Source organism: Chiloscyllium plagiosum, unplaced genomic scaffold, assembly GCF_037043375.1.
Source record: "Chiloscyllium plagiosum isolate Xiang-an unplaced genomic scaffold, Cpla_swu_hap1 HiC_scaffold_38, whole genome shotgun sequence".
In the NCBI taxonomy this organism is placed as follows: domain Eukaryota; kingdom Metazoa; phylum Chordata; class Chondrichthyes; order Orectolobiformes; family Hemiscylliidae; genus Chiloscyllium; species Chiloscyllium plagiosum.
This window is the reverse complement of record NW_028270176.1, coordinates 7,738,444-7,748,789: the sequence shown is the minus strand read 5'-3', so window position 1 is coordinate 7,748,789 and position 10,346 is coordinate 7,738,444. Positions and strand designations below refer to the sequence as shown.

General features: G+C 41.5%; 1 protein-coding gene across 1 annotated transcript; it reads left to right on the top strand.

Moving 5' to 3' along the window:
* Positions 1-2,933: 2,933 nt before the first annotated feature.
* LOC148138986 (putative G protein-coupled receptor 139) lies at positions 2,934-9,966 on the top strand. Its single transcript, XM_087980877.1, has 2 exons — positions 2,934-3,000; positions 9,056-9,966. Exons 1-2 carry the CDS (start codon positions 2,934-2,936, stop codon positions 9,964-9,966), a joined length of 978 nt encoding a protein of 325 aa, XP_087837003.1.
* Positions 9,967-10,346: the final 380 nt, after the last annotated feature.

Below are 10,346 nucleotides of genomic sequence, written 5' to 3'. Positions count from 1 at the left end.
TTTCTCACATGTCTCCTTCGACATTTAAACCCACTATTCTTATTTCCTATTTTAATACTCGGCTGTTTCTTTATGTAATTGAATTAGCCTTACTGAGGTCCGGTATCACCTTCTTCCACACCCACTTCAGGGTCCTGACCTTCATGTGGGGGATTTCCCCTCTTAACAACCGAGCTAAGGCGGGGTGATCGAATCAGGTAGACACCTTCCTCATTAGATTAATCTAGAATCTAGCCAATTAAAGACCTTATTATAAATGTTGCCAATTCCTCGTACTTCTCGTATGTATGCAACCACCAAGACAATGCTTGAAGGTCAATTTTCATACCTTGGTCTGTGCACAAGAGTTACCTGGTCGTATCAGCGCGCCCCGTCCCACGGCAATACGTAACAGTGAAAACCGTTGCCAAACTAGGTCGCCCGAAAATTACCTTTACCCCGGTCTTAGGTACACAAGAGTTACCCGACCGAAACCCCACGTCTCACGTGGTAAAGACTGGCAACAAATACCGCTGCCAATCTAGATCGCTTGTGTACATAAGAGTTACCTGACCGAAACCACTACGTCTCAGCGCACCTCATCCCGTGGCAAAACCTGGCAGCAAATACCGTTGCCAATCCTGGTTGCCCGAAATTTACCTTTACCTGAGTCTTAAGTCCATAAGAGTTACTCAACCAAACCAACGCATCTCAGTGCACCTCGTCCCGTGGCAAAGACTGACAACAAAAAAACCCACTACCTACCCCAGTCACCAAGATATAGTCTTTAAGACCTTTTCTTACCTGGGTCTTGTGCACAAGAGTTACCTGACCAAACCCACCGTGTCTGTCCGCCTTGTTTCCAGGGTCTCCCTGCCTGGATCTCGCTTGTCCAAGCCGCCGCAGCAATGAGGGAAACAAGAGACCTCCGAAATCGGTGAGGTGAGCCTTCTCCGTTTTTCCCAAAAATGCCGAGAGACCGGAGCTTGGGATTCCAGACGAGCCCCCAAATCTGTAAGAAACAAACTTAATAAAATTTTAGACAAGACCAACAAATCTGGAAACAAGACAATTTATTACAAACTTGCAAGTAAGGGCTTCAATTGCATAAGCAAATGAGCAAATTAGAACTCAGGTTAGTATACAGTTATACCTTTGAGCTGCGTGAGATCATCTCTCCAGACTCCTAATTACCCAATCTCTATTACTGTGCCATACCACTACCCAGCTGCGCTCTGCCCTTATTACTTCCCCCTTCCCCAAGTTGGCGACCCTCCTCTCTGTAAGTGCTGACACAAGGAATATTTTGTTAAAAGGACATCAAGATACGAGTTTAACATCTTGTAACAACTTCCGTGGTACATTCCATTCTTGAACATGCAATCATATCTCTTTTTGCCTAGCTCAAGCATTACAGTTATCTCAGCTATTTTGCTGAGACCAAAATTTTAAAAGAACTTATTTGCGATAATAATTATGCACCAAAATTAGTACCTAATTAACCACAATTATACACTAAAGATAAAGATAAACTTCCCTAAATACTTGCTGAGTTAATAGTTTTCTCGCTGTACCCCTTTTTCTGTACACACACTCTGGTTTTTCTATATCTACAAAAACAACACATTTCCCCATTTCTAACATTGACCCCATGAATAGTACGTGACACTGACCCAGCTCGCTCAGAGCCTAGAGTGAGCAGAACCCCTCGCATTCCTGTTTATATCTGTCAGCCAGGGCTCCTTGATTGGACCAGGTTAACAGCCCCAATCAGGGAACTCAGATTCCACAGAGTCCATCTGGCCGGCCGCATTATAATCAGTTCAGAAGTGAGCAACAATTTCCATCTGCTCATAATCTAAAACTCAGGAGAATAATCTAATAATCTGTGAACAGATATTTCAGGGAAGAAATTTGGAAACATTTTAACCCATAAAGACATTTAGTACATTCTGCCACCAATCAGCACAAGCAGTAAGGAATATGAGGCAAAGGCAGCCAACATAAGGAATGCTGCAGAATTGCTGTGACTAACTTACATTGCGGGACATGGTCAAAGGGGGTAAATAATCTTTTCATCTGCTTGTTCCTGATGTGCTTCCTCATGAGGGCACAATGCTCCTGTATCAATTGACACTTATGAAAGAGAATTGCCACAATAGCCACTCCCTGAGTAATCTTCCATTCCTTTTTGGAATGACAGTTTAATATTTATGGCTGTGCATGTTAGTCCTGCCTGTAACAGAAACCGTATTGTCCTCCCTTGCCCCATCACACACTTTCATATTGTGTTCATATTAATTCTATAAGACCACCCTTCTGCCTTCTATTTCTTAGAGAAACAATCAGCAACCTACTCTTTCTTTAGTGACAGGGAAACCCTCGCAATAAAGGCTTCATAATGCTAGTTTTTATTTTGCCAATTCTGCATTGCCTCTTTGGCATCTGAAACATTCTGTTAGCCTGAGATGCTGTATCAGTCAAATCTGTTCGCTCAAGGTATTGTAATATGTTGTGGTTTCACATCAATATAAATTTCCATCGACATGAATTACTCAGTATCATATGACAAAGAGGGGGCTCTGTGATCTGATAATCACTTAATGAATATACACAATACAGTGAAGGCAACCCTGAAACAATGAAATCTAGAATTGACACTGGTCATACTACAAAGGACAGAGCCATTGCTGGAAAATATATGCGGCAATTATCATTACCTGACAGAATTCTCCAGCCTGTTGTTTTTTAAACATTGAATTTAATTGCTTCATCATTATGAATCACAGAAGGGATTTAGTTAGGCTGTCGTCATCCGCTCAGTTAGACGGAAACAATCTAATTTTTACTCCTTTATGTAAACTCAATGGCCCATGTCTAACCCACTGTACATAAATTACCACTTCCAGGCATATATACCTTCAGAACGGATTTCAGAGAATTGGCCGGAGAGAATGATTGATACACTTGAACAGGTTGAAAAAATATACAACACCATTATTGCTGTTATTGGTGTTCCTGGTAAGTGTGGGTAATAATTGATGGTCTTTAAACATGCTTTTGTTTGTGTGGGTCCGTCTGTCCGTGTGTGTCTGCCTGTGTGTGTGAGAGAGAGTATGTGTGTATATGTAGTGGGTGAAGACTATCCCTACTTTTCAGATTTATGCTGGAACATGGTGTTCCACTGATCAGCTTTGTATATGTATTCAGCAAAATATTTTTCTTCAACTCAAGTGTCCTGAATTGCTGATGGAGTTTTTTTCTTAATTATGTTCTAGTGAATATAAAGCTCTGTTTTTTGTTAACTTCCTGTGTGGACTGAATAACCTTGTGTGTGTGCTGAAACATTTTGCATCCTTGACTCAGATCTTAGCTCAGTTAGCCCTTCTGGTGTCGGAATGGCTGAGAATTTTGGTTACTGTCAAATTATATTGAGTGTGGTTGGCCAACAGGAGGGGAACACCTTGCAATAGTATTTGTGTATTAGCCACATTTCCCTTTGTCGAACTGTACTGAGTGCAGGTTACCCACTGGTGTGAAATATATTCAATTTCTCCAATACTGCTTGGTTCAGTATAGGAATGAGGTTACGTCAGTACCAGGTTGCAAGAAACCATATTGACTCATCAAAATCAATGTTTCAGATGATTGATTTCTCATCCACAGATTTTCATTCTTGTTCAATAAAGGTAACAATGGGCAATTTAAGATTTTACTTTAATAGTTGGGTATCAGAGGGGCAGGAATTGTTGTTGGATGGTCCGGGACTTAGATGTTTCAAAAGGAATAGGGAGGGAGGTAAAAGAGAGAGGGGTGTGGCATTGCTCATCAGAGATAGCATCACAGCAGCAGAAAGGGAGGTCATCAAAGAGGCTTTGTCTATTCTGTCAGTATGGCTGGAAGTCAGGAAACAGGAAAGGAGCAGTCACTTTGTTGGGAGCTTTCCACAGACCCCCAAATCACAACAGAGACAGGGAGAAGCAGATGGAGAGACAGATTTTGGAAAGGTGCAGAAGTAACAGATTTGTTGTGGGTGACTTCAACTTTGTTAATATTCATGATTTGGAGGAGCCGGGTTGGGCTGGGGTGGACAAAGTTAAAAAGTGATGACCACCTGATGAAGAGGCAGCACCTCAAAAACTAGTGCTTCCAAATTAACTAAAACCTGGTGTTGTGTGATTTTTAACTTCGCGAATATTGGTTGGAACCTTTTTAGTGCAAATAGTTTGGATGGAGCAGATTTTGTCAGGTATGTTCAGGAAGGAATCAACTAGAGGGAAGGCTATATTGGATTTAATGCTTGGCAATGAACCAAGTCAGGCATCAGCTCTCTCGGTGGGAGGACATTTCAGTGATAGTGATCACACCTCCCTGACCGTTACTGTAGTCATGGAGAGGGATAGGAGTAGATGGTTTGGGAAAGTATTTAATTAGGGGAGGGGGAATTATAGTGCTATTAAGCAGGAGCTGTGGAGAATAAATTGGAAACAGTTGTTCTCCGAGAAATGCAGGATGGAAATCTGGAAGTTGTTTAGGGAGCTCTTACTGTGAGTGCTGGATAGGTTTGTCCCACTCCGGCAAGGAAAGGTTGGTAGGGTGAAGGAACCTTAGGTGACAAGGGATGAGACAGGGCTCTAGAGAGTTACAAGGTAGCCAGGAAGGAACTGAAGACAGAGCTGAAGAAGTGCGAGAAGGGGACACGAAAAGCCTCGGTGGGTAGCATTAGGGAAAACCCCAAGGCATTCTATACTGATGTGAGGAACAAGAGGATGGCCAGAGTTACAGTAGATGGCCAGATCAGGGATATTGAAGGAAAGTTATGCCTGGAGTCGGAGGAGGTGGGGAGGTCCTTACTGAATACTTTGCTTCAGTATCCACTAGTGAAAGGGACCTTGTCATTTGTGAGGACAGTGTGGAACAGGCTGATATGCTCAAACAGGTTGATGGTAAGATGGAGAATGTGGTGGAAATGTTTGTAAAAATAAGGATATTTAATGCCCCTGGGCCAGACAGGATATAACCAAAGTTGCTACCGGAAGCAAGGGAAGAAATTGCTGCATCTTTACTGATAATCTTTGCATCCTCACTGTCCACAGGAGTAGTACCAGATGATTGGAAGGTGGCAAATATTATTCCCTTGTTCAAGAAAGGGAATAAGGATAACCCTGGGATTAAACACCAGTCAGTCTTATCCACCAATCCGTGGTGGATAAATTATTGGCGAGGATTCTGAGAGACAAGATCTATGTTTATTTGTTCAAGCAAAGCTTAATTAGAGATAGTCAGCTTGGCTTTGTGAAGGGCAAGTCATGCCTCACAAGCCGTATAGAATTCTTTGAGGATGTGACAAAAGACATTGATGAAGGGAGAGCAGTGGATGTGGTGTATATGGATTTTAGCAAGGCGTTTGATAAGGTTCCCCAATGTAGGCTCATTCAGAAAGTAAGGAGGCATGGGATATTGGGCAAGTTAGCCAGCTGGATATAGAGTGGGCTGCCCCATAGAAGACAGAGTGTAATAGCAGATGGAAAGTATTCAGCTTGGAGCTCGGTGACCAGGGTATTCCGTAGGTATCTGTTCGGGGGCCTGTGCTCTTTGTGATTTTTAGAAATGACTTGGATAAGGAAGTGGAAGTGTGGATTAGTAATTTTGCCAATGACACGAAGGTTGGTGAAATTGTGGATAGTGTGGAGGGCTGTTGTAGGTTGCAGGGAGACATTGACAGGGTGCAGAATGGGCGGAGAATTGGCGGATAGAGTTCAACCTGGAGAAGTGTGAGGTGATTCACTTTGGAAAGTCCAATTTGAATGCAGTGTACAGGGTTAAATGCAGGATTCTTGGCAGTGTGGAGGAACAGAGGGATATTGGATCCCCAAAACTTGCCAGCCAAGTTGGTAACATTGTTAAGAAGGGGTGTGGGGTGTAGGCTTTCATTAGCAGGGGGATTGAGTTTAACAATCATGCAGTCATGCTGCAACTCTATTAAGCCCTGGTTAGACCATACTTAGAAATTTGTGTCAGTTCTAGTCCCCTCATTCTAGGAAGGCAGTGTAAGCTCTAGAGAGAGTGCAGAGAAGATTTACCAGGATGCTGCCTGAACTGGAGCATATATCTCATGAAAAAAGGCTGAGGGAGCTGGGGCTTTTCTCATATGAGCGGAGAAGGATGAGAGGAGACTTGATAAAGGTGTACAAGATAATGAGAGACACAGATAGACTGAATGGCCAGAGACATTTTCCCCAGGCGGAAATGTGCATCATAAGGGGTGTAATTATTAAGTGATTGGAGGAAGGTTTAGGGGAGATGTGAAAGGTAGATTCTTTACACAGAGAGTGGAATGCACTGCTAGCAGTGGTCGCAGAGTGAGAGACATTAGGAACATTTAAGCGACTCTTGGAGAGGCACTTGGATGATAGTAATGAAGGGTATGTCGATGAGTTTAATCTTAGAGTAGGATAGAGTCGCATTGATGGCTGAAGGGTCTGTACTGTGCTATACTGTTCTATATTCTTAGAATCACTGTTACTTTAATATTTTTGCTAATAAGCACATTAAGGGATTCAATTTTAACTACTCGCTGGCAATTAAAACATTCAGGGCAATACTCCTATAGTAGGAGAGAGTGAGGACTGCAGATGCTGGAAATCAGAATCAAAAATGTGATGCTGGAAAAGCACAGCAGGTCAGGCAGCATGCGAGAAGCAGGAGAAACCCAGAAACATCGATTCCCCTGCTCCTTGGATGCTGCTGAAATGATGTGCTTTCCAGCACCACACTCAGTACTCTCACAGTAGTCAAATTACCCGTGCAATGACATGTTTTTCCCAGTATAGGCGCAGCATGGTTAGCACTGCTGCCTCACAGTGCCAGGGATCCTGGTTTGATTCTAGCCTCTGGCAACTGTTTGTGTGGAGTTTGCATATTCTTCCCGTGTCTGTGTGGGCTTCCTCTGGGTATTGCCCTGATGTTTTAATTGTCAGCGAATAGTTAACATTGAATCCCTTAATGTGCTTATTAGCAAAAATATTAAAGTAGCAGTGATTCTAAGAATATAGAACACTATAGCACAGTACAGACCCTTCAGCCATCAATGCTCTTCTATCCTACTCTAAGATCAAACTCATCAACATACCCTTCATTACTACCCTTCCTCCCCCAAGCTGAAGATATGCAGGTCAGGTGAATTGGCCATGCTAAATTGCCCATAGTATTAGGTGCATTACTCTGGGGTTAATATAGGCTATGGGTGGGTTACTCTTTGGAGGGCTGGTGTGGACTTGTTGGGCCAAAGGGCCTCTTTCATACTGGAGGGAATCTAATCTAATTAAATAATAATGTTATCTTTTTTTATGCACATGGAGACGCTCCAATCTCTCAGCCATAAGTGTGTCTTTTTCTCTCACTAATATATTGAGTGAAGCTTTTGTTTTATTTCTTGCTCATTCCACTTCTGGAAGTAAAATTGGATAAACCAGTTCTTAAATAGGATTCAACCAACTTTCATGTAGGCTTTCACTCTTTCAGGTATAACTCAATGAAGTGTCCCTCTGAGTTCAGGTAAGTGTAACTGAAGTACAAATGTGCTGTCTTTTCACAATAATGATGTCAGTCCCAGAGCCATAAATGATAACGGTAAACTCTTAATAATGAAATGCTTGGTTCATTGAATAAACTATATTAATATGTCCAACTGCTTGAATGATCTGTTTGTACTAATGGTGAACAAATATTGTCCCAATACCAACTTTGATGAAACTCCATTTATCCTCATTCAGCAATTTGCAAAATAAAATGTTAACAGGTAGCTTGTTGAATTTTTTAGCATTATCCCCAAACTCAGTTAAAGTCATGGCCTGTATGTGTGGCATCTTACCAATTAGGAAAGAAAGCCTGTAACATGAACACAATAATGTTAATTGTCTCTTTACGATTTGTATTCACATATTTTAATATTAGTGGAATCAGAACTTCTCTGTTGAAGAACAAACTCTTATTTATAGTAGAGTTCTGTTACCTTTGGGTAAATGTTCACCTCCTTCCTGTTCAGGAGCTCAGGCCACAAAATCCTTCTGGTTGAAATAACTAAGTAATTCTACTTCTGTGAATTTAATATGTTCACTTCTCTAGTCCTGAAGAGGTCCCCTGTGCATTTGCCAAGTCTAGACATAAATTCAGTGACTGAGTTGTTGACCATTCTATGCTCCTTCAGCACATGATCCTTATTCCTTCAGCAACTGCCTCTCCCCTTCCAGTTTTGCTGTAAAACCTACTTACCGTGGGCGGCACGGTGGCACAGTGGTTAGCACTGCTGCCTCACAGCGCCTGAGACCCGGGTTCAATTCCCGACTCAGGCGACTGACTGTGTGGAGTTTGCACGTTCTCCCCGTGTCTGCGTGGGTTTCCTCCGGGTGCTCCGGTTTCCTCCCACAGTCCAAAGATGTGCAGGGTCAGGTGAATTGGCCATTCTAAATTGCCCGTAGTGCTAGGTAAGGGGTAAATGTAGGGGTATGGATGGGTTTCGCTTCGGCGGGTCGGTGTGGACTTGTTGGGCCGAAGGGCCTGTTTCCACACTGTAATGTAATCTAAAAAAAAATCTAATCTAATGTAATCTAATCTAATCTAATCTTATGCTTACATTTTCTTTTGCTGAATCTCGAACAAAATTGTACTGAATATCTATGAAAAAACCTTACTTTAGTCTGGCACTTCATTGTCTGGCCATCCTTGAAGTTTCAAATAGTGAGAAAAATTGTTTTTGCATCTCTTCAGTGACCCAGTTTTCAAAGTCAGTGAGTGCTGGTAGATCACAGCTAAAGGTTATCTTGCATGGTGCCAGTCACATTGAAATAATGCAGCCAATTATCCTTTTCAATAACATTGAATCTTGACACTGTTAAAAGGAAAAGAAAGAAGGTTGTATCATGTCAGCATGGAGATTCACATTTTAAAAAGATTCTCTTTACCCTCCCAAATCGATGAATTTTAAGAGTAAGTATCCAATCTTAGTCTCTGGACTCAAATGTGGTGGTTGTTTTATAAGTAATTTAATGCATCTTTCCTCTTGTCTTTCTTACAGTTAACTTAATTGCGATTATGATCCTGTCCCAAGGGAAATGTGGACTATCCACATGCACTACATATTATCTCGTGGCTATGGCATCTGCAGATCTTTTGGTCATTTTAACTGATGTCATACTGTCACAGGTGACCCATTATTATTTTCCAAGATCTTTTCTGGAAATCACTCCTGTGTGTAGTTTTCTCACTCTTCTAGTTCATGCATCAATAGATTGTTCAGTCTGGTTCACCGTCACTTTCTCCTTTGACCGATTTGTTGCCATTTGTTGCCAGAAGCTGAAAACTAAATATTGTACAAACAGAACTGCAGCTGCGGTTCTATCATCAACCAGGATTCTGCTCAGTTTAAAAAATATTCCTTTGTATTTTATAATTGAACCTAAAGAAATAATAGACAATGTGCCATGGTTTTGTGATTCAAAAGCAAGCTATTATACTGAGCCAGGATGGGTGGGTTTTGATTGGTTTGCCACAGTTTTAACCCCATTGATTCCATTCGCTTTCATTTTATTGCTCAATGCACTGACAGTCAGACACATCTTGGTAGCCAGTCGAGTCCGGAAGCGACTGAGAGGGCAGTGTAAAGGAGGGAATCACAAAGACCCAGAGGTGGAGAGCAGACGGAAATCAGCAATTCTACTCTTCACTATATCAGCCAGCTTCATACTGCTGTGGTCAGTGGCTGTTCTACATTTTTTATACTATAATATTACAGGAACAAATCCTGAACATTATGAGGGTTCACTATATTTATTTCAGCAGGCTGGATTTATGCTGTTGAGTTTGAGTTGCTGCACCAATACATTTATTTATGGGGTGACTCAGTCAAAGTTCAGAGAGCAGTTCATGAATGCACTGAAATATCCATTGTTGTCATTTGTTGAATTAATCAATAAAATAAGGAACTGAGCACAAACTGTCCTGTTGTTTCCAGTCATTGAATGAAATGTGTAGCTCAATTCCACAGAATGAGTGATACCAGGAATTACTAGTATTCTGAAATGTTAAACAATAGCAGAACAATTGCATGGTTTAGGAAACAGCATGATGTTCTTTAATAATGTTTATACCATTTTGTTTGTGGAAGGACATCGTGACTTTTGCTCTCTGATTCAGCTATTTTGTACTGAAATGGATTTCCCATTCCTTTTTTAATTAATTCATCTCTTGCTAGGTCGATACATCTGAGTTACAGTTCAGAAGTGTAAATCATCAGATACATACAATGTAGAATTTGGCTGTATAAGACAAATGTGCAGTTCTTCTGTTATGAAGGACAGTTATATTAG

Bases quoted from the DNA above. Each gene is read 5' to 3' on its own strand.
- LOC148138986 (XM_087980877.1), top strand. From the start codon at position 2,934: ATGATTGATACACTTGAACAGGTTGAAAAAATATACAACACCATTATT. The intron at 3,001-9,055 runs GTAAGTGTGGGT...TCTTTCTTACAG, and splicing joins TGCTGTTATTGGTGTTCCTG to TTAACTTAATTGCGATTATG.